This window comes from Acanthochromis polyacanthus, chromosome 9 (genome assembly GCF_021347895.1).
Source record: "Acanthochromis polyacanthus isolate Apoly-LR-REF ecotype Palm Island chromosome 9, KAUST_Apoly_ChrSc, whole genome shotgun sequence".
NCBI classification, from domain to species: domain Eukaryota; kingdom Metazoa; phylum Chordata; class Actinopteri; family Pomacentridae; genus Acanthochromis; species Acanthochromis polyacanthus.
The window spans coordinates 18734466-18758383 of NC_067121.1; the positions used below are offsets into that span (position 1 = coordinate 18734466).

General features: G+C 41.1%; 1 protein-coding gene across 5 annotated transcripts in view; it reads right to left on the reverse strand.

Moving 5' to 3' along the window:
- Positions 1-3185: 3185 nt before the first annotated feature.
- Positions 3186-23918, reverse strand: part of cacnb2b (calcium channel, voltage-dependent, beta 2b) — a 64121-nt gene continuing 43388 nt past the window's right edge. For all 5 annotated transcript variants that reach the window (XM_022195308.2, XM_051953219.1, XM_051953221.1 and 2 more), the window contains 12 exons: positions 22649-22714; positions 19167-19289; positions 18271-18410; positions 15409-15470; positions 15293-15318; positions 14674-14754; positions 14494-14552; positions 14269-14378; positions 11024-11175; positions 10750-10845; positions 9260-9433; positions 3186-5537 (listed from right to left, as the gene is read on the reverse strand). In XM_022195308.2, coding sequence (XP_022051000.2) covers positions 4776-5537; positions 9260-9433; positions 10750-10845; positions 11024-11175; positions 14269-14378; positions 14494-14552; positions 14674-14754; positions 15293-15318; positions 15409-15470; positions 18271-18410; positions 19167-19289; positions 22649-22714 — 1851 coding nt within the window. In that variant the 3' untranslated portion in view covers positions 3186-4775. The remainder of the gene's footprint in view (positions 5538-9259; positions 9434-10749; positions 10846-11023; positions 11176-14268; positions 14379-14493; positions 14553-14673; positions 14755-15292; positions 15319-15408; positions 15471-18270; positions 18411-19166; positions 19290-22648; positions 22715-23918) is intronic.

A 23918-nucleotide genomic window follows, 5' to 3' on the forward strand; every position in this document is an offset into this window, starting at 1 on the left:
CTTTTTAGTCAGTTTCAGCCGCTTTGGTGCTCATAAAATTAACAACAGATGCATTAGAGGGGCAACAATGAGACATTCCGCAAAACAGGAATGAGTTTACAGGTGAAGGCCATTGACATTTTTTTCCTTCCTAATATTGTCTGACTGTTTTTCACTAGTTTTGCATTTGGCTAAGGTAAGTGTCACTTCTGGTAGCATGAGGCGACACCTGGACCCTACAGAGGTTCCACAGACAGTCCAACTCCTCCAGGATGGCACATCAATGCGTGCCATTGCCAGAAGGTTTGCTGTGTCTCCCAGCACATTCTCAAGTGCATGGAGGAGATTCCAGGAGACAGGCAGTTAGTCTGGGAGAGCTTGACAGGGCTGTCGAAGGTCCTCAACCGATCAGCAGGACAGGTATCTGCTCCTTTGTGCAAGGAGGAACAGGATGAGCACTGCAATAACTCTACAAAATGACCTCCAGCAGACCACTGGTGTGAATGTCTCTGATCAAACAATCAGAAAGAGATGTAATGAGAGTGGTCTGAGGACCCAGCGTCCTCTAGTGCCCGCTGTGCTCGCTGACTGGCATCGTGGAGCTCGGCTGGCATTTGCCATAGAACACAGGAATTTGCAAGTCCACCACTGGTGCCCTGTGCTTTTCACAGATGAGAGCAGGTTCACCCTGAGCGCATGTGACAGGCATGAAACGGTCTGGAGAAGCCGTGGAGAACGTTATGCTGCCTGTAACATTGTTCAGCATGACCGGTTTGGTGGTGGGTCAGTGATGGTGTGGGGAGGCATATCCATGGAGGGACGCACAGACCTCTACAGGCTGGACAATGGCACTCTGACTGCCTTTGGGTATCAGGATGAAATCCTTTGACCCATTGTCAGACCCTACATTGTTGCAGTGGTCCTGGATTCCTTCTGGTGCACGACAATGCCCAGTCTTATGTGGTAAGAGAACTCATGCAGTTCCTGGAGGATAAAGGAACTGATACCATTAGCTGGCCCCCATGCTCACCTGACCTGAATCCAATAGAACACCTTTGGAACATTATGTTTTGTTCCATCCGACACTATCAGGTTGCTCCTCAGACTTTCCAGGAGGTCAGTGACGCCCTTGTCCAGTTCTGGGAGGAGATACCCCAGGACACCATCTGTCGTCTCATTCAGAGCTTGTCCCGACATCGTCAGTCATGCATACAAGCACATGGAGGCCATACAAACTACTGAATACCATTTTGAGTTGCTGCTAAGGAATTTCAGCAAGATGGACTAGCCTGCCACATCAGTTTTTCATTTTGATTTTGGGGTGTCTTGAATTTAGCCCTCCTGGAGGGTTGATAATTTTCATTTTATATCAAACAATGTGGCACTTTTCATTCCTAACACATTATCCAGTCCATATCAATGCTAATATCCAGTTTGTTTTTCCCCGTATTGAAATATGATGTATTTTCAAAGTGTTCCTTTAATTTTTTTGAGCAGTGTATATGTGTGTGTGTGTGTGTGTGTGTGTGTGTGTGTGTGTGTGTGTGTGTGTGTGTATATGTACTTGTTTCTGCTATTCCGGTGGGGACTTTGACCTGACTATTTGCTATAAAGGTGGGGACTTGTCTTACGGTGGGGACCTAAAATGAGGTCCCCACGGGTGGCAACACCGTTTTCTTGGCCATATTGTTGTTAATAAAAAATGTAAAAGTGCAAAAACGTTTGTTTAGGGTTAGGCATTGATTTGGTGATGGTTAAGGTTAGGGTTAGGGTAAGGGTTAGGAGTTCGATATGAATGGGAGTCAATGGTAAGTCCCCACCGGTATAGAAAAACAAACATGTGTGTGTGCGTGTGTGTGTGTGTATGTAAGCAACACAATGAGTGAACTTACTGGCAAAACATTGCCATGAAGTCATGACACATATGAACCAAAATAAAAACCAGAGACGCCTTTCTCAGATGTAAAACATGTCATCTTTGATGGAGTTGCATTTTAAATATATAATGGTCACAAATAGTCCTGGACCGGCCGAAGATGGACAGGCCAGAGGGTCCGTTCCAGAGGACGACCCGAAGGCCGGACTGGCCGAAGATGGACAGGCCGGAGGGTCCGTTCCGGAGGATGACCCGAAGGCTGGACAGGCCAAAACCGGACAGGTTGCGGAATCCGCTCCGGAGGACGGCCCGGGAACTGGACAGGCTGAGGCCGGACTGGCCAGGGGGACCATTTCGGCGGAGAGACTGGACAGGCCGGAGGGTCCGCTCCGGAGGGCGGCCCGAAGGCTGGGCAGGCTGGAGGGCCCACTCCGGAGGAAGATCCGTGGGAGTGAGGGATTCGGAGGCCGGTCTAGGGCCTGAATACGCTGGAGTGACCGCTCCGGAGGATGGCCCGGGGGCTGGACGGACAGGAGGGACCGCTCCGGAGGACGGCCCGGGGGCTGGACAGACAGGAGGGACCGCTCCGGAGGACGGCCGGGGAACTGGACAGATAGGAGGGACCGCTCCGGAGGATGGCCCGGGAACTGGACAGACAGGAGGGACTGCTCTGGAGGGCGGCCCGGGAACTGGACAGACATGAGGGACCGCTCCGGAGGGCGGCCGGGGAACTGGACAGATAGGAGGGACTGCTCCGGAGGATGGCCCGGGAACAGGACAGACAGGAGGGACCGCTCTGGAGGGCGGCCCAGGGGCCGGACAGCAAATCAATGGCCAGGCCGACAAAGGTCCTCAGGAGGCCGGACTGGGAACCGAACTGAGGACCGGCGGAAGCGGGATCTCTCTGGGGGCTGGGCCGGAGGATGGACAGGGAGCCAGCGGAGGCGGGACCCCTCCGGGGGCCGGGCCTGAGGCCGGACTGTCAGCCGCCGCCGGCGGGACCCCTCTGGGGGCCAGGCTGGAGGCCGGACAGGGAGCCGGTGGAGGCGGGACCCCTCCGGGGGCTGGGCCTGAGGCCGGACTGGAGGCGGGGCGTCGACCTTCTCAGGGACTGGAGGCGGGGCGTCGACCACCTCAGGGACTGGAGGCGGGGCCTCGACAACCTCAACCGGAGGGTCTGAGGTGGTCTGGACCAGATCTGGAGGTGAGGAAGTGCCCGACCCCTCCGGAGCTGGAGCCGGGGGGCCACGGTGCCTCTTGCAAAACTTCAGTGGTGTGAACAGTAATAAGTGAGAGCGCTGCTGACGTGTTCAAATAAAATGCCACTGAACACATTTTACATTTTAATGAATTTCAACACCAGAATGCATATTTGTCAAAATTAACTTCTGAATGCTGTACAAAACAAAGATAATGAAAACAAATCTTGAGAGGAACACAGTCAGTTCTGTCCTGGTAAATTAAAGCAATCACACATTAAGTCAAGGTCTACCAAACAGTGCAACAGGTTCTCTGGTTCTCCTTACATTTACCTAACAAGGCATTTATGAAGTATATACAAATGCATAGAGATTGCATTCAAGCAAGATAATTTACCACAAGAAGATGCATAGAGTATCCAGCATATAGCACAGTTCAGTGTCACCAAAAGGTTATTCATGCTTCCAGACAGAACAAATTTACATCAGTAAATATGCTTGAACACCATTTTTAAAAGTAGGAAGCTGAGCATGACTTCCATTTAGAATCATGTAGAAAAATAGTTTGACTTTCAGTACCAATGTTTAAAATAAGTTGTTGGTTTTTGAGGATGCCTGACTGAAATACATACGGGAAGATGTGACACTGAAGAGGAAGTCAGTGATATGATTATACAAAACATCCCATTGCGCCACTGTGTAGAACCTAAAATCATAAAATGCAAAAGTCATCATTGTAATAATTGTATTTTCTCCCCTTGTGTCCACATTGTGAGTTCATTTTGTCATTATGTTGGGATGACAGAGATAACCTGGTTAGGGCTACAACTAAAAAAGATTTTTTCTTATCGATTCATCTGCTGATTAATTTCTTGATTAGTCAATTAGTTGCTTGGTGAATAAAATGTCAAAGATGCATAATGTAATTTCCCAGAGGTCAAGGGGGCATCTTAATATTTATTATGGTCCACAGTTTAACACCCAAAGGTAAAGTGATAAATCCTCACATCACAGAAGGTGAAACAAAGCAATGTTTGGCATTTTAGCTGCGATTATTCTGTTCTTAATTAGGTAGTCAATCCAGTATTTCAACTCAGTTCAGGATTAGTGTTTCTTGTGAAATGTCTCAAACAATTATCCCTTTTCCACAATGAAACATTTTTTTTCTTATTGCACAGGACCAATTTTATATGTTGGGGACTGTTTTGTCTGTTTTGCCACTTTGTATTAGTGTAAACTGAATATCTTAGAATTTTGGACAGATAGTCAGAAATTAGCCACTGACTACGGTGACATCAGAGGATGTAATATTGGCCTATTGTCAGCTGTTAAAAGAGATTTTTCACTACTATCAGACATTTTATTGACAAATGATAGTTAAAAATGACAGTTTAACTGATAATGCAAATAATTCTAAATGTAGCCTTACTTTAGAACAGAACTGATGCAATTTCATCTTTAACATTTTTTGTGCAACAACACACAAAAGAGCCATCAGAATAAGAAACAGGACGGACAAAAATGTATCCTACAAGTGCTTAAATTTATTTTGGTGACGATTAAGAAAGAAGAAAAGGGTGTGTGCATGTGGATCGAAGGTAAAAATCCTAAAAAAAAATGGCAAACGATATGAGGGGAAACATGACACACTGCCCCACTCATTAGTGCATTATAAAGTGAGCAGCATAAAACCATGCACCAATCCCATGTAGAAAGAACAGTCACTGGTGGATGTAAGAATCTCTTTGCCACTGTCGGGCATCTCTGTCTCGTCCTCGATCCCTATCCCTATCTCTGTCCCTGTCCTTGTGTCTTTCTCTGTCTCTTTCCCTGTCTCTGTCTCTATCTCTGTCTCTGTCTCTGTCTCTGTCTCTGTCTCTGTCTCTGCCGTGGTAGTGGTGGTAGCTGTGGTGATTGTGTACAGGATAGTGATCGGTGTGTTGTGTCCGTGGTGGCACATGCTGGTGATGCCTGTGCTGCCGGTTTCGCTCATTGTGCTCCTGCTCGTAGTCTTCCCCAACGTGTGGCTGGCTGCTCCCACGATGATGTTGATGGTGGTGGTGGTGGTGATGGTGGTGGTTGCTGTTGTGATGGTGGTGGTTATGGGCTCGGTGGTTATAGTAAGTCTCCTCCTCGTCCTCCTCCACCACATCTGCCAACTCGTCCTCCCTCTCCTCAGGCAGGTGCCTTCGGGGGAGCCTCTGACTATAATCCCTGCTTGACTGTATATCCACACCGCCGGGTGTTTGGCTGTGCTGGGTGTGGCTGTGGTGCTCCATCCGGCGGTGGTGGTGGTGATGGTGGTGGTGGTGGGTGTGCTGGGGTCTCTTTGGTTCGGCCCTCAGGAGTCGCTCCTCCTCCTCTCTTTGGCCCTCCTCAGCCCTGTGCTCCTGAGCTGGGGCTGAAGGGGGCTCCTGATCTAGGTGGTTCTCACGGGAGCCCTTCCTCTTGGGGGCAGCTGACTTCTTGTTTTTCTGTTCATCCTGGGACAAAACAGAAAGAACATAATGGTATACTACTGGTCTTGCCACTCTTCGCACATGCATCACATCTTTAAACTTCAGCCACAGAGAGTTTATTGAGAATTATATTTGCTTATATGCTATAAAAGACAGAAACTGCAAAGGTAACAGGTAATGGGAAGGCTCAGAAAGCTGAATTAACTTCTTGTGTCTAGTGATATGGTCAAAACTGTTGATTTCAATAAGCTGATGAATAGTTTTTTCAAGATAAAGGTGATGAGGTAATGCAAGTCTAAAAGGTCCCATATAATGAAAATCTATTTTTTTGTGTGTTTTGTTCTTATAAACATGTGATAAAGATGTTTCCTTCTGTCATTCCTCATACCCCCACAAGAAGATAGATACTAGTTCACTTGGTGTCTTTACTTTCTGGAGCTGCGTCTGATAACTCTAAAATGTCTCTGCCATGAGAGCAAAGCACACCAAATGTTCTGCTGTTGGCTACAGAGGTGAACACACAACTCGTCTTACACTCCCAGCATCTGAGAACCAAGGTTCTACTGGATTTCTACATTTGTTGCTCTGGATTCTTAAAGTAAAACAGCTCACACTAAAATCTGAACTATACTTTTCCATCCTGGGTGTCAGCAAGTCGGCATGGTTGTTACTCGAATATATTTATATTCTGCACATGTTTTAAAGATTAAAACCAACAAATGCCCAGAACACCCTTCTCGCACTGGACAGGGAAGCATAAACATAACATTACACTTTGGTTGTGGTTGTTGACTCTGTAATGCATAAATCAAGCTCAGTGATCAACGCTTCTCTAATCACTATAATAATGCATTTAAAGATTGTGTGTGTGACATTAATATGCTTGTCTTGGTGTCTCGGTCCTGCCCTGGTTCCCTGTCTGCCTTCCTTTTCCCCCTCGTGTCTTCTCTCTCCCTCCTTTTCTCCTCACCTCCCTCTTCTTCATCTTCTTTCCCCTGCTCTCTTTCTCCCATCTCCTGCCGTGTCTCTCAGCTCCGTCCCCTCTGTGCTGCACCTCTGGCTGTGCTGGTGATCAAGACTTGTTGACACCAGCTGCAGTGGGTGCACAGCTTGGTCAGATAAACAACCAGTGACAGATAAAGCCTGACTTGCCCCGTCAGTTCATTGCTGCTGCTGACTCCTGCTCAGCCACCCTGCCTTGGTTCTGGTCTGCTTCTCCCCTCACTCGGACTCACATTTGTAAGTCGAGTTGTCTTTTGTTTAATAAACTCTTGTTTTGAACACCAGTCTGCTTCCTGTGGTTCCTGCATTTTGGGTTCAATCTTCCCCATTCCCTGACATTCAGACTCCTCTCCAGTCTTGCCAGTCTGGTTTACAAATACACAACCAAATTGAAGAAACTGCTAAACAATGCTGTTTAAAACCTGTAATGACACAGTTTCTTTCTATTCTGAGTGAAGTGTTATCTACACGCACTGTCACATGTAACATCTAAAAGCTAAGAAATGACTGAAAGAGCACAGTCCTCCACCAAAACCAATGTCGTATCTCGTAGTTTTAAAGAATGTGATCCGAATATAGCTTTTCGTGACCATACGAGGAGCAGTTTCTGATAGAGAACAGAATTCATGGCTCCATCAATTATAACAAGTTGTCCAAGCAAATCAGCCCCAGACCATCACACAATCACCACCATGTTCCACTGTTGGTATCATGTTCTTCCTGTGGAATGCAGTGTTAGCTTAAGCCTTATGTGATGGTCCCATGTCTCCAAAAAGTTCCACTTTTGACTTATCAGTCCACAGGATGGTATCCAAAAAGTCTTGGGGCTCATCTCGATATACTTTAGCAAATGCTTGACAAACCTTCTGATCAGCAGTGGTTTGTGCCTTGTAACTATCCCATGATGCCATTTTCTCCCGGTGTTTTCGTTATTGTGCAATCATGTAGATGGACCATAACTGAAGTCAGTAACGTCTGCAGATCTTTTGATGCTAGTCTGGGTTCTTTTGTGACCTGCTGGATTAGATATTGACCTACTCTTAGAGAATTGTTGGTAGGCCGGCCATTCGTGGAAAGGTTCACCACTGTTCCATGTTTTCTCCATTTTTGAAAAATGTCTCTCACTGTGGTTCTCTGGAGTCCCACAGTCTTAGCAATGGCTTTATAACCCTCAAGACTGACAAATGTCAATGACTTTGTTTCACATTTATTCTTGAATCTCTCTTAGATCGTAGAATCATGTGCAACTTTTTGAGACCCTTTAGCTCCTTTATAGTTCCCAACAGATTCTGTTTCGTCAGATTTAGGTTCATCAAGCCCGACAGTAATCAAATGTGAGTGTGGCTGGTGAGGTTGAACCCAACTGCCAAATGAATCTGGTCATTTGGTAGATTGGTAGCTCAGGAGGCAATTACTTTTTCACATCGGGGAAGATGGTCTAAACAGCATTTTTCCTTTACAAATGAAATCATGGTTTAAAAACTGCATCATGTATTTTTTGGGTTATTTTTGTTATGTATTAAAATTTGTTTGATCTGAAACATTTAAGTGTGGCAAATACACAAAAAATAGAAGATAACTGTAGTGGGGGAAATACTTTTTCTCAGCACTGTATGTCTAGTGTCTGATTTTATCTGCGTTTAAATTGTCTTTGGGGTTTAATTTAGTTAAAAATATTTTGACATTTTGTAACACTGTTTTGGTTCTTATACACCAAATTGTGTTTTGTCTGTCTTTGATGATTTATTTTGCTCTCTCGGGAATGTAACTGTAATGTAGATTTTGAAGGTTGGCTGTATAAATCAAGATTACCATTTTTTTATTTTCCTGGTTTTCAATTTGCTGTATTATTTTAGAATATTTACACATGTAGCAAGTGTGTTCTGCCCCACTATAATCTATACAGAAAAGGTTGTCTATATTTCTACATACACTACCATTCAAAAGTTTGTGATTACTTAGAAATGTTCTTACTTTTAAAAGAAGTTTTTTTTTTCAATGAAGATAGCATTAAATGAATCAGAAATACAGTCTTGACATTGTTAATGTGGTAAATGACTATTGTAGCTGGAAACTGCTGATTTTTAGTGGAATATCTATATAGGGGTACAGAGGAACATTTCCAGCAACCATCACTCCTCTGTTCTAATGCTACATTGTGTTAGCTCATGGTGTTGAAAGGCTAATTGATGACTAGAAAACCCTTGTGCAATTATGTTTGCACATGAATAAAAGCGTGAGTTTTCATGGAAAACATGAAATTGTCTGGGTGACCACAAACTTTTGAACAGTAGTGTATATCTATATTATATATAGTTATCTCCTTTGTACTGTGGGCAAAATACACACACAGCATTTCTAGCTCACTCCTAAACAACCCACAGCTGAAACTCATCTCTACTAGAAGGGTGACAAAGTGAAAATGGAACAACAGCGGGTTTCGAATGCATTTCACTCACCAGAGATAGGCCTATCTCATTTCTGCAACTTTCCAGTGTAGTAGAATGAGAAGACATGAAATGAAATTGTTAGATGAATTAATGGAAAGAAATATGGATGCAACACATTGTGAATATCATTCCTGCTGAGCTGACAAATTACATTTCAAGCAGGTGGCCTACATTCAGCCGTTTGTCTTTCTATCCACATGATATGAATGGGTTGTGATGAGATGAAATGGGTACATTACATCCTATAATTTGTTTTTTTTTTTCTTCTTTTTTTCTCGTTTGTGCTTTATCTACCGGTATTGCTGAAGGATTGGCAGGCAGTGTGTTCTCGGCCAGATGGGCCACCAGTGCGTTGGCTGGCTCCATCTCTGGAGGATGAGTGGCTCTCCAGTAGGACTCCAGGTAATCAGCAATGTGCTCACAGGCGTCTGTCAGCTGGTTCTCATCTAAGATCACATCAAACATTTCCTACAGAAAATTGAGAGAAAGGGTACGAATAAGTAAACGATCAATAGTCGTGAAGATTGAAAGACTATAGGACCCATTGAAAGCAATTAGGTAAAGTCTGTCACATTTCCATTCACTGTGGGCTCATTTCCATTGTGATACGAAGTCCTGCGCCTCTGTGGAAACAGAGCCACCATGGCTGGAAGTAGAGAGAACTCAAAATGTCCACTCTATGGAAGTTGAATCTCTCTGAAAACCTATTTGACAAAAATCTTAAAAATGGAATAAATATGTAGTCATAGTGTCTACAGATGCTACTGATACTGGAAAAATTGTAGCTCTACACGCACTACCGTTCACAAGTTTGGGGTCACCCAGGCATCTTCGTGTTTTTCATGAAAACTCACGCTTTTATTCGTGTACCAACATAAATGCACAAGAGTTTTGTAATCAATTAGCCTTTCAACACCATTAGCTAACACAATGTAGCATTAGAACACAGGAGTGATGGTTGCTGGAAATGTTCCTCTATACCCCTATGTAGATATTCCATTAAAAATCAGCTGTTTCCAGTTACAATAGTCATTTAACACATTAACAATGTCTACACTGTATTTCTGATCCATTTAGTGTTATCTTTAATGAAAAAAAATTTTCTTTCAAAAATAAGGACATTTCTAAGTGACCCCAAAGCTGTGACCTGTAGTGTATGATGGAAACGTTACAACTTACATTTTAAATTTGTTTCCATATTTTTCACCTCTATGCTATGGATAAACACAACCTGTAGTTTAATCCACTTCAGCCTAGAGATCTTGTGACTGCTGGCTGAAAAACTAATGATGTCACAGCAAATAATTGTATTTTTACAGAATTGGTTTAGTGGAAACTGATTAAGAGATTTTCTATGTAAGACACATTGCATAAAGTGATATTGATGAAATATCATAATTTCAACGTAAGGTTTGGATAGTTTTTCCAAAGAAACCACGAGCTACACATGAGTAAGTAGGACTGTTGGAAAGGTCAAACGCATTTTCTCTACTTTTACATGTAATTTGTTGTCATGTCACACTACAGTTGTTTTTTAGCAGCAATGTAAACACTCCCAGTTTGCAGAAACAGCCAGTTCCCCAACAACTACTTTGACAATGACCTCAGTAATTGAAAAGTCAGGTATAGCCAGTTAAATTACTTGAAATAAAAGACAATAAGTTCTAATACTAACAGTGCAAGATTACAATCTATTCATTCCTACTTTAAAGATAAATTATAGTATACTGCATAGTAACTGACATTGCAGAAACTTCTCACATTTGCCACTAGATGGCACTCACCGGTGGACATTGGGCTAGCTTGTCTGCAGCCACAAGCTGAACGTTGAGATGTTTGGTCTGAGACTTCCCTCGTGTCTTGATCAGTCTCGTCAACACCTACACAACATTAGTGAAAAGAGGGAATAGAAGAAAAGAAGCAGAGAAAGAGAGAAATAAACTGTTCTAGTAGCAGTTTCACGGGAGCTTGAGCACAGTACTATTAATGATAGCTCAGAGCTCAGTTTTAGAAAAATGTATTTTATGTGGCTGCACTGTCCTCTCTGATGAAGCTTACTTTCGGTGAGGAGATCTTTACATATACCAGGATTGGAGCCAGGGAGGTCTTGGACACCTGCATGGGGTGGTTGACTGTGTCTGCATCTAAAACCACCAGCTGCAAGCTGCGTGCGAGCTCAAAGATTCGCTCCACCTCCCCCTGGATCTGGGCTACAAAAGTACACAGCAAAAGCAAGACTTTAATACCTACCTTCCTGGAAATTCAATGACTGTGCATATATAATTTTCTTAGAAACACTGAAAATGCCACATCAAAGAAGGTTTTTCTAAAATTAAATTTACAGTTTTTCTACATCTTAAATAAATGACCTTTGTACCTTTTGTTAGTTTTTCTGGAGCTTTCAAGCACATTCATAGCCTGTACAAGGAATGCCCAAGAAATGCTAACAAACGGTCAACAAATAAGTACAAAATGGAAAATACACAGACCTGTCATTGACTCTTTGGATGAATGGAAAATCTCTCAAATGAATGTAACTGTGACAAGACTATGTGTAAAAGAAAAAAGAAAAAGGAAAAAAAATGTGCCTACAAAATGAAACTAATAAAGTGATGCATTTTTATTTCCTTGTTTAACTAATCATTAAGGTGACTCTAGATTTGTTTCACTCATGAGAGGAGTAATTTGAAGATCAGCCACTAAAGGAAGAGCAGGACAGTGAGGCTCTTCCTGTCCTGTAATGACCTATAGTACTCACAAATAACAGAAAATATCATATCTGTCAACTAACAAATAATCATCTAAGTTCAGTTTCATTTTCAGCAACTGCAAAGGACACGAGTCAATGGCTGTGTGTATTTATACATAAAGAGTTCAGGAACAATGGAATGTGAGGGAATGGAAGGACGGTGATGCATTCAAAAACACAGGGACTACCAGTGCTTTCAGTCATACATACCGGCAGCATCTGGGGTGAGAGCAATGAGAAAGACAAGAGTAGAGAAAACCAAGTAAATCTCATCCCATTTGTTTCCAGTTCTTTCCTCTTCTAAATGATGGGAAGATTTAAGCTATGCTACTGTGCACTGCTACTGGGACAGAAATGGCAATTTTCCAGTAAATATTTATTGAAACTCATTAACCATTCACCACTTCACCAAGTTATGCATGTTTAAGATAGCAACTTCTCTATGTCCAGACCTTGAAGCAGTAGTTTTGGGCAATACACTTATTTTTCTTGCAGAGAATTACGTAAAGATAACAGCAAGGTCATATCTGTACCCTGAATATGCAGCTATTGATTAATTTCACCAAGCAAAAAGGGTGTAAACTGAACAAAGACATTGGGTGTTAAATAGTTATCTAGTGGCACTGCTCAGCAGATTTTTGGTCATTCTTAGGGTTAGACTGATGTTGGCTGGTCTGTTAGTCAATCAGCTCACCGCTTAGTTTCAGAGTGAAATATTGCAATAGTTATTATATTAGCTGCTAAGAAATTTCATGCAGACATTCATTGCAGAGGGTTAAGTTTACTGAACTTGGTGACTTTGCCTCAAATACCACCATGAGGTATGGATTTCTGGTTATCAGTTAAATATCTGGATACCTCTTGAAGCGATCGGAGTAAACCTTTGTTCGCATAATCATGTCCTCCACAGGCTAGTAATCCTTAAAATTCTTACTCCAAGTTATTATCATCATTACTATCTTAGTTTTTCCAATACTTTGGATGCGTTACTGACAAAAAATAACAAATTTTCATGAGCCTCAGCTACAACTTGTATTTCGTACCAATGAGCAAATGTTAGTAAGCTGGTTTGCTCAAGCAAGATGAACTTTGCAGATATTCATCTATTCCACCATTTTCTTCCCCCAGTCCAGGGTTGGGTTGTGATGGCACTGAGGGCAGACTGAGCAAATCTGCCCAGTTGGTCCTCTCCTGAGCAATACTTTCCAGCTCGTCTTGGGGTATTCCAATGTATTCTCAGGCCAGATGAGATACTGTATATAATCCCTCCAGTGAGTTCTGGATTTACCCAAAGGAACCAAAGAAAGGCTCCCAGAAGACATCTAAATCAGATGCCCAAACTGCTTCAACTGCTCCCTTTAACATGAAGGAGAAGTGTCCCTACTGCAAGCTCCTTATCTCTAAAGCTGACCCCCAATAATCATACTGCAATCTCAGCATTTTGATCACTGTCTTGAGATCATGACAGAAGGTGAGAGTTGTAACGTAGATTGACTGGTAAATCCAGAGGCTCAGCTCCCCCTTCTATGACAGTCGGGAACAATGCTTGCATTCTTGCTGACATTGCACCAACCCATTTGCCCATCTTCATTTTCCCAACACACGAACAAAATCCCAAGATATTTAAACTCTTTCACTTGGGACAGCAGCTCACTCCCAACCTAGAGGGAACAATCCACTGGTTTCTGGCTATGGAAAAATGGCCTTAGACTTGGAGGTGCCGGCTCTTATCCTAGTCACTTCACACTTGGCTACAAATCGGCCGATTTCATGCTCAAGGTCATGACTTATGTTATCCAGAAAAGGCAATGTTTGAGTATGAGTTTTTGAAACAGGACATCCCGGCTGCACCTTGGGATCATGGCCATGAATATTATATTTATGTACCATAGTAAACAAGATCATTTAAACATTAGCATGTTAGCTTAGTCCTGTGAGTATGTTAGAGGGATTATAACAGAATTTAGCACAAAATATTGTGAAGTGTCTGAGTACAGCATCACAGAGTTGCTGTCATGGGTGCTTGAACACCCTGTTTCCACTCTTTAAGCTAAGCTAAAGTAGGCTAACAGGCTACTGGCTGCATTTAAACACACTCATCTGACTCTTTACGCTTATACACGACTTCTGAAATGTCAAGCCTTTTCTCATTCTTTGTCTTTACAGCAGTGTATAAGGATCTCACACAGTAGTATCCTGTTGAATAAGAGCTAATCTATGTCACATTTACACAAGCAAACCTTGTGAGCCTAAACTGCAGTGTTCTAATGAGATAAAGAAAAGTTAATTTCAGACCTGGGTCAGATAGTATCACTTGTTTGTTTAACCTAATTAGATTTCTAAGTGGGTAAGGTTTGCCATAGGGGATAACACAATGAGTGCCAGAGAGATAAAGCAATTAAAGTAAAAAACTTTCAACATCGATTTGTTGTTCTGTTCTGTGACTAGCACTATTCGTGAGTTGTCCCAATGCAGTAAACTTTAACCATCTTCCAAACAGATAAAAGATGTGCCAAAGATTTTTTTTTCTTCTGTGTAATGATAAAACGCGTACCTAAATTGGAGCGGGTGTTGGACCGGTCCATTAAGGCCTTTTTGCCAGGGTTGTTGAGAATGGAGCGTTTAGCCAGAGAGATGTCTGCTGTGACTCGTGTGATAGTTATCCTGGAGAAGAGACAAAATCAATTTTGAGAAAAGTTATTAAACAGCTATTTATACACAGTCATAATTTTCATTATGCTTCAAAAGTGTGACCATTAAAATTTAAATCAGAACTTACCTGCCTTCAAATCGATGCTTTAAAAAGTCAAATAGTGCTTTTTGCATCATATCTGTAACCTGAAATATAATATAATAATTTTAACAAATCTTCCCCACTATTCAAATTAAACAAATAATATCAAACTTTGAAATTTGACATTAACAGCATCTTAGACCCTTTATAGGAAAAGAGACTCACCTCTAAGCCCTTCAGTGATGGTCCCATTAGAACCACAGGACGCATTGTTGGCACTACATCATACATAGCTATCTGCTCCCCCTGCGGCCACAGACAAATATAATAATCATGTGGTTTTATGTGGAAAATTTTCATATTTGACTGTACATGTGTGTTTACAAGGCAGGCAGCATGTCAATGTTACTTAAGATGAACGGATTTTGCATTTATAAACCTCAGTTTATTCTACATAGTCATCAGATTGATCATCTTTCTTTTTTGCTCCCACAGCAAAGTGATTTTTGCTTAATTAACAGTTTTTTATAACTATATATATAAAATCAAGATGTGAAGCAGGTTCACAACATCAGTGTCGGTTTAATGGCTTGTGTTCAACACATTCAGATCAAAATTGGAAACCAACTGGGAAATCCACTAGCCCAACATCTGTCCAAAATACATATGGATTTTTCTCAAATGCTTTTCGAAAAACGAAACTCAACTAAATTGACTAGAGGGTTTATTATCACATGCAATTCCAAAGCCTGCAGTGCAACAGTGAACAGGCTCAGCTAGTACATTGAAAATCTTTTGTGTTTCTGAGGAGGGCTGTTCTTCATAAAGAGGTTTAAACACTTACCGGTTTCTTTTTCACTTGCTGATTAGCTGTTGATATAGAGGACGAGCAACAACTGATGTTAATTCATCGGTCATCACAAATCAGAACAACAAACTCAACACAATTCATATACTGACCTTGTGATGGAGGAGTGTATTTCTTTGAGTTCAGATCTTGAGCTGCTTGAGATGCTGCTTTGCTGAAGTAGGAGAAAAGTTCAGAATTAGCTCATGTCTCATCTCTCCCACTAATAAACAGGGATTTCATTACACTCTAAATTTCAGTGCTTCAGGCGAGATAAAAATAGATCACCATGTGTCTAAGCAAAAAAAAGATTTTGTGCTTGGAGGCTTTATACAGTATGTACTTATATAAGCCACAGCTATATAGAGCTCAGAGGGTAAATCCCTTGAAGTGATTCAACACACACAGTTGCCACCAAAGTCAAATTTCCCAGATACTCTCGATGTGATGCTGTCAAACTAAGTGGGTCAAGTTAAAATCTGACAGTGTGTAGGGGATCGTCTGCCTGCCAGGCTGATTAGAGGAAAACATCCAATTGACTGAGCAAAAGAAAAACATTCCCACAGCAGTCATGAATTTTACAGGTTTCACCTCTCTGAATGCTAATTTTATACAAGACATACAATACACAGAAACCAACAACTGTATGAAGTTCTGTATTTAAAACAAAACACTCAAAAGTGAAATATTCCTCTGTTGTGTTTGGGATCACTTAAAAATGTCCTTATTTGCGAAAGAAAAGCAGTTTTTTCAATGAAGATAACATTAAATGAATCAGAGAAATACAGTTCAGACATTGTTAATGTGGTAAATGACTATTCTAGCTGTAAATGACTGATTTTTAATGGAATATCTCCATAGGGGTACAGAGGAACATTTCCAGCAACCACCACTCCTGTGTTCTAATGCTACATTGTGTTAGCTAATGGTGTTGAAAGGCTAATTGATGACAAGAAAACTCTTGTGCATTTATGTTGGCACACAAATAAAAGTGTGAATTTTCATGGAAAACATGAAGATGCCTGAGTGATACTAGGTGGGACACTGTTCTGTTAATTGCTTCTGCATCCCTCTTCCCCCCTCCCCCAAAAAACAGTTGCTTTGTGTGCTGCACATGCTATAAAAAACAAATTTGTAGTTTGTGATGTTTAGCTATAGACATAAAACTGACAACACTTGGACCTCATTGAATGGGAAAGGTTATGGTTAGAGACCAGTTGTTAGGATCTTCTCTGGCCCCTGCCCTTCTTCCCCCTTTCCTCCTCTTTTTCCTCCTTTCTTGTTTCCTGATCTGTTTCGGTTTTGTCCTGCCTTTTTGGTTCCCTGTCTGTCACCTCTCCCTCATGTCTCTCTCTCTCCCTGCCACTCGCCCTCCTCCTCTACTTGCACTCTGCCTGCTGATTACCCCAATGACTGTCAGCTGCAGTAATTCTTAAACTCAGCTCACCTGTCCACAAGCTCTCCTCACTATTTAAACCCCGCTCAGCCACTCAGTCTCTGTTGGATCATAGAAGCTGTTTCCCCACCAAGTCTGCCACCTCTGGACTGCTACATGGACTCTTCTGCTCCCCCACCCTCCTGGATTTCCCCCCTCTTGGACTCTGTTGCTCTCCTGTCTGTTCTTGGGTTTTCCCCAGCCTGTTTCCCTCTTGGTTGTCAGTTCCCCATAGCACAAGTACCCCTCCTTAACTCTGTTTAGTTAATCCAGTTTAGTATTTCTGCTCCCTCTAGTTCAGTGCTTAGTTTATGTATTGGTTTAGCTATTGGATTTAATAGAAGTCTTTCATTTATTCTCTTGGCTGCCAGTTATCTGTGTCTGTGCTTGGGTTCTCTTCAGATTTGTTTGGTCTAAACGGCATGAAAACATGGTTCCATCCAGTCTTGTAACAACGGTTCAGCTGGTGGTGGTTTAATGGTGTGGGGGATATTTTCTTGGCACACTTTAGGCCCCTTTGTACCAATTTAGCATGGTTGAAATGCCACAGCCTACCTGAGTATTATTGCTAACCATGTTCATCTCTTTATGACTACAGTGTACCCATCTTGTGATGGCTACTTCCAGCAGGATAATGCACCATGTCACAAAGTTCAAATCCTCTCAAACTGGTTTCTTGAACATGGCAATGAGTTCACTGTACTCCAGTGGCCTCCACAGTCACCAGATCTCAATCCAATAGAGCGTCTTTGGGATGTGGTGGAATGGGAGATTGGCATCTTTGATGTGCAGCCGACAAATCTGCATCAACTATCCTATCCTGTCAATATGGACCAAAGTCTCTGAGAATGTTTCCAACACCTTGTTGAAAGGGTCCCACGAAGAATTAAGGCAGTTCTGAATGCAAAAATGGATTCAAACTTTTACAGTGCCTAATAAAATGGCCAGTGAGTGTGTTTGTGTACAGTGCATGTCTTACATATTTTGGCTTACTTTTTTGTGCTCATGCAAAATCCCACAGTGCATTGCATGGAATTTTGAATGGATGGTCTCTTTAAATGACATGATGGGCATTAAAGTTTCACTGAGAAATAATGATACTGATGTGGCATGACCACAGATTTCAGTTTTGTTTTTTTGTTTTTTTTAACTTATCTTCTGCTGAACATCAGCATAGAATCACTTCACATTCAAAACTGAAATTTTAGCATTTATAGAAAAAAAAAACTGTTGCCAATATTTGGATTTAACCTGTAAAACAGTCAGTGTTGGATAAAGAGAAGAGGTTGTGCTAGCTGTATGTTTCTTATGTTATGTCAATTATAAAAGAAGACCAAGGAAAGATATGTTGACTTCATTTGGGTCAGTTATAGCTTATTTTTGCCACAGTTAAAATAATAAAAAAATAAATAAATTCCAGGCTTGACTCTTTGTAACTTATATCACCTGTTTGGTCATTAATCTCTAGATGGGTTTACATTTACTTCTGGTCACTTGAAAAATAAACTTCTGATTTCAAAGAGCAGCATGATGTACATACTTGGCTAAGGCCTTGGCAGCTTTCCTCGCCTGGACTTCTCTTCTGATGAGGATGGTTTCCAGATTGACTGGACTAGGGATGAAGCCCACCACACCATCTTCCTTCACAGGCCGGCCGATCCACCAGTCATTGTTAAATTTCTGGTCATTGAAAAGCAGGAATGCAAACAGATTGAAAATGTATGACTTGATTCACTGATGTGGCTCACATTTTAAATGTGATAATGACTCAATTCAGCAACTGTATTGTGCTGTGCATCCACCTACACATAAACTACCATTCAGAAGTTTGGGGTCACTTAAAAATGTCCTTATTTTTGAAAGAAAAGTTTTTTTTTTCAATGAAGATAACATTAAATGAATCGGAAATCCAGTCTAGACATTAATGTGGTAAATGACTATTCTAGCTGGAAGTGGCTGATTTTAATGGAATATCCACATAGGGATACAGAGGCCAGCAACCATCACTCCTGTTTTAATGCTACATTGTGTTAGCTAATGGTGCTGAAAGGCTAACTGATGATTAGAAAACCCTTGTGTAGTTTTGTTAGCACATGAATAAAAGTGTGAGTTTTGATGGAAAACATGAAATTGCCTGGGTTACCCAAAACTTTTAAATGGTAGTGTAGATCTAAATTTTAATGAACCACTGTCAGGCATCGTCAGCTAAGCAGGACTTTGTTTAGAAACTTGAAATATGGGGGGAGGGGAGTAGACTGGTAGCATGTGTAAAATGAGGGGGAAAAAAAGACCTTTTGGTGATTTTGAATCTCTTTGTAGTCATATTTCATTTTAGTTGTGCCATCCCAAGCTGCCCCTCAAGTTAAACCTCTGCAGGCATCTTGTAATAACTCCACCTACGTGTACATTTCCATGATGTGTGTGTTTGTTTCAAACCTCTTTAACATGTAAAAAGTCCCTGGCCTCGAAGGTGACGGCCTGACCCGGAACAGGGACGCTGTCGTCGTCTGCTGGCGTGTAAGAGAAGTTGCAACGTACAGCGAATGCCACAGGTTTGTACTGGGGACACAAGACAGGTGTTCAATTAATGTTTAAATCTTGTGATACCAGCATAAGACGCAGTGCAGATCACAGCTCTCATGCTGCAAATGTCAAGGAGCGTAACATCCAATAATACGCAATAAGTTTGTTCAAAAGGGAAATTTCCCTTTAACATATGACACTGTTACTGTGCAACACCAAATAAATAGGAACACGTCTTAGAAAAGCACCCAAAATATATATTAAAAAACATTTGGATAAATACCAAAAAGCATAGCTATATGTCTGTATTTTTTCTAAGCATACATGTGTGTGTTGCATGTATTGTTTGTGGATCTTCTGCATTACTCATTTATTTAAACAGTTTTCTGATGACAGGCTATCGAGCTGGATCAACTATCAGGGTGGGTAAAACTTAGGATGAATGCAGTCAGAAGAGAGGAAGATTCTTCGACTCCAGATTAAGCTGTTCTTAGAATCCCTATTAGGGTAAGACCCTCTAAACTATAGAAGCTAACTTGGCTGGACCACGAGTCTTGTTCCAGGACTCGGCAGAGTCCGGGAACAATAGCATATGTTCTGTTCTACTGTTGTCATTACATTTGCCTGTACTTTTGCTGTTCCTTTGTTAATCAAGTTGTGTACTTGAACCGGGTACTGTGTCAGCAGCACTGCAGAGCTTTATTGCTACTATGTACACATGCAGTCTAATTCGGGGTAATATGAAGACTTTGACAGATGTTGCATCACAGCAAATCTAAACTACGGTACATGAGCTGTAGATGTGTTTCAGGCAGTGTAATATTTCAAGATGGTAAAATTTGCAGCATGCATCGAAATGTGCATCACCCTTTTTCACAGACAAGTCACAGTAGAAGAAGTGTAAATAATGAAATTAATGATTGCTGAATTGCATTTAGCTGCTTCAGTTTCACCGTCATGGATTGCCAGGACAACAGAGCCACCGTTAATGGCATTAGAAACACCTTCTCTTTTCCCACTGTAACAAATAAACATGTCTGCTGTGGAAACATGTCCTCTTTGCTGAGCTTCGGCCGCTGTATGCTTCGTCCTGATTGAATGCCTGTTTGTGCTGTAATCCTATCAGAGTCAAATGTCAGCGGCATGCCGATCAAGCTGCTAATTACTCCACTTTGGAAAGATGAGGCTGTGGGAGAGGCTGCAGGGTCAGCAGGGGACGGGCCCGGTATGTTTGCCGTCTTAATTATGGAGCTCCAGTGGGAGCACATTAAATCTGTGGGGAGGGATTTAATTCAATATTCAACAGGAGGTGTATCAGCAGGGGCTGCTTAAAACAGAGGCAAAGAGAGTCAATGTTCAATATCAAGTGATATTTTTTTTCATATATTTGTGGAATGACCTTCATTATCATTGTGGAAAAAAACAGATAGGCTATTACACCTTTCATATGTGTCTAAGCCACAATTAACTGTGAGGCTACATCCTGACATAATTTAACAGGTTGCAATAGTTCAACTTAATTTAGTTTCAAATTGCTTATACATTTTGAGAGAATTGGCACTTTTTCAAAAAGGTACTTCACACTTTTAATCGTACTTCACATGGCAACTGCTTACGGTGGCTTTTGGAGACAAAACATAAAAGCCACAAACAAAGAAAGTAAAGCAAACAAATTAACTTTCATTTTAAAACATGAAACACTCTGCACTACCAGAAAGCTGCAGTTGAAGAAATATTCTAAGCAGGTTTATTTACTGTTTATTGTATGGCTTATCTTTTTTTTTTAAAAAAAAAGAAAAAGAAATCTTGCTCATACAAAAAACAGGTTTTTTTTTGGGATTTGCTGGGTTTTAATGTATATTTTAGAGTCACAACTTTAATGTTCAGTTAATTTTGATGTAGATATTTTTATTTAAATTTTAGTCTACTTAATCTCCATTATTGATGGGTTATTACCACAGGGTTGTAGAATTTAAGGGGAAAGTTGTATTTTTTATGATTTTTCTAGGGTTTTAATCCCCACTATTTAAATCAGTCAGGTAAATTCACACAATACCAATGATATTATTCTGCTTAAAAACACTTCGGCTCAGTGGTTGTTGCTTTAAATTTGCTGTATAAATTTAGAAATTGAATTTCTTTTAAAATGCAAGTGGAAGGAGGAGTGAGAGTCTGTAACCTGTATGTTATTCCAGTGTTGGAGTGTTGACCAGATACTTACTGATACTGGATTATTTACAGTGTTATCATATGTAGCAGAATTACGTTTTCATTCAAATCCGTTATTCCATTTTTGAGTGATGTTACGCATGGACAGGAAGACAGATTAACAGACAAACGTACGCCGATCGTCACGTACGTTTGTCTGCATTACCGCATTACATGACTCATTCTCATCTGGTTACAGTGCTAGTCAGGTCGTAGTCTCGCCTGGTCACTTCCATTGTGTTTTACTGGACTTGTAGGAAGATTTCTCAATTAGCAAATCCCTGAATGTATTACATAATTTGCTTGTATTTCCATTCATGCGTACGTTTTTTTTTTTAATCTTAAAGCTGCTCATGTTCATTACTCCGCCAAGGAATGTGGCGGAGTAATGATGTTGTCGGTGATCCAGATTATAGTCTGGATCCATGGATCTGTTAAAGATTTCTGTATCATTGCCAGACAGCGGAACAGTGTCACTGTAACCGTGACTACAAGTGAAAACTACATCCGCTGTCTGCTGACGATCACGATTGCGATCCTACTACAAATCAACCGCTGTGGACTTATTGGGACTTATCGATAGGAAATGATACAAAGAACAATTGATTAAATTGTGGGGGTGTTTCCGAGTCTCATCAGTCCTGTGGATAACGTACACATGCACAACACACGCCTGTGCTCAGTGCAAGATCATTTGGTTTGTGGGTACATCTAACCAACCTACACACAAAAATTCTGCAGGACATAATGAGTGAAAATAATTCTACATGGATGACACATGAGTGTTCTCATAAATCATTATTGCTGCGTGAGCAAAAAGCTTTATTGCACTTTAAATTGGCCAGAGTTGCTTCATTAGACTCCAGTTTCTTTCAGTGAATTAATATTCTATTACTATACTGCTAGAAAGCACTCAGCTGAAGAAGGTGTCAGCATGTATTTGAACTGAATCAGCAATAATCAATATCCTTCATTATTATCCTTCTCCAGAAACTACACACATGAAGGGACGACAAGGATGAAGACTGCAGTGACTCATTTTAATGGCAGAATATTGTTCAGCTAATCCAATCTCCTGATGTCTGTGTTTCCTGTCTGTGATGTAATCATGTCCTTGAGAGCAGGATCTTTGTAAAACCAGCCTGCGAGGAGTCGGGTGATATCGTGATGCAACCATGTGAAAGTACCTTAGCCTTCTCAAGCTGCACCTGGGCGTTTCTCTCTTCAACAAAGTCACTGTCCTGACGCTCTCCCTGCAGGAGACAGAAGGAACAACAGTCAGTTTCAGCAGTTCCCTGCATCGTTCATAAAGAGGTGCGCGTGATAAGCTGTGGAAAAATTTCAGAGCAGTAAACTTTAGATTCAAAGACATTGCCACATATTTTGCCAAAAGGTCCAGACTGATTCCTTCAGGCTCAGGTTGGGACCACACATCAGTGAAATGAGAATGTTTTTTTAAGTACTCAGTAAGTTACAGATTTAAAAAAAAAAAAAAAAAACAGGACAAAGGAGAAAAATCATGTCAAAGAACCTTTTTGATTTCTGTGGTGTTTGACAAATGTTTTTAAACTGCACCACCATTCAAAGGTTTGGGGTCGCACAGGCAGCTTCATGTTTTCCATGAATAAAAAAAGTAAAACATATAAAAATATATATATATATAAAACATAAAATTAATAGGAACAACACACTTATATTTAAATTCTGATCCCAAAACACAATTAATAAATAAAAAACCCAATTCAATTCAATTCAATTCAATTTTATTTATATAGCGTCAATTGCAGTCAACTCGTCTCAAGACGCTTTACAGAACCCAAATGCCTGACCCCCAGAGCAAGCCCAAAGGCGACAGTGGCAAGGAAAAACACCCTTTTAACAGGGAAGAAACCTCGAGCAGAACCCAGCTCTACCCACCGACCTTAAGCGACAAATATGTCTAAAGAGTACTCTGACAATTTAGTGTTGCATTTCCATTAGTGCAACACTAAATTGTAGTGTTTAGTAAATGTGAATTGTACAAATCAGAGTAACACAGACTGAAATATAGTTCCTAGGATGTTTAATGCTTTCAAAACCCTGTGTTCTACTTCTCCTTCAGCCCCTGTCGGCCTGATAAACACCCACATCTTTCACACTCAACTCCTCCAGTTTGTAACAGAAGCTTTATTTTAAAAATCTGTACTCTCCACATCAAAGCCAGGACAGCTCAAGGAATCATTTTTTCAGACTTCAGAAAGACAAAGACCAATAAGACATTATACAAATGCTTTTGCAGACAGAGTGTTAAAAACAAAATTTAAAGTGCTTCTCTAGACTCAAAGATAAAGACTTTTTTTTTTAATGAAGCCCAAAATTTTGAAGCCCAAATGTCCTACAGTTCTGCTATGACCCTTATACATATAGTGTCTGCTCATCCTGAGCAGAATGGAGATGACAAGAGAAACTGAGAAGAGA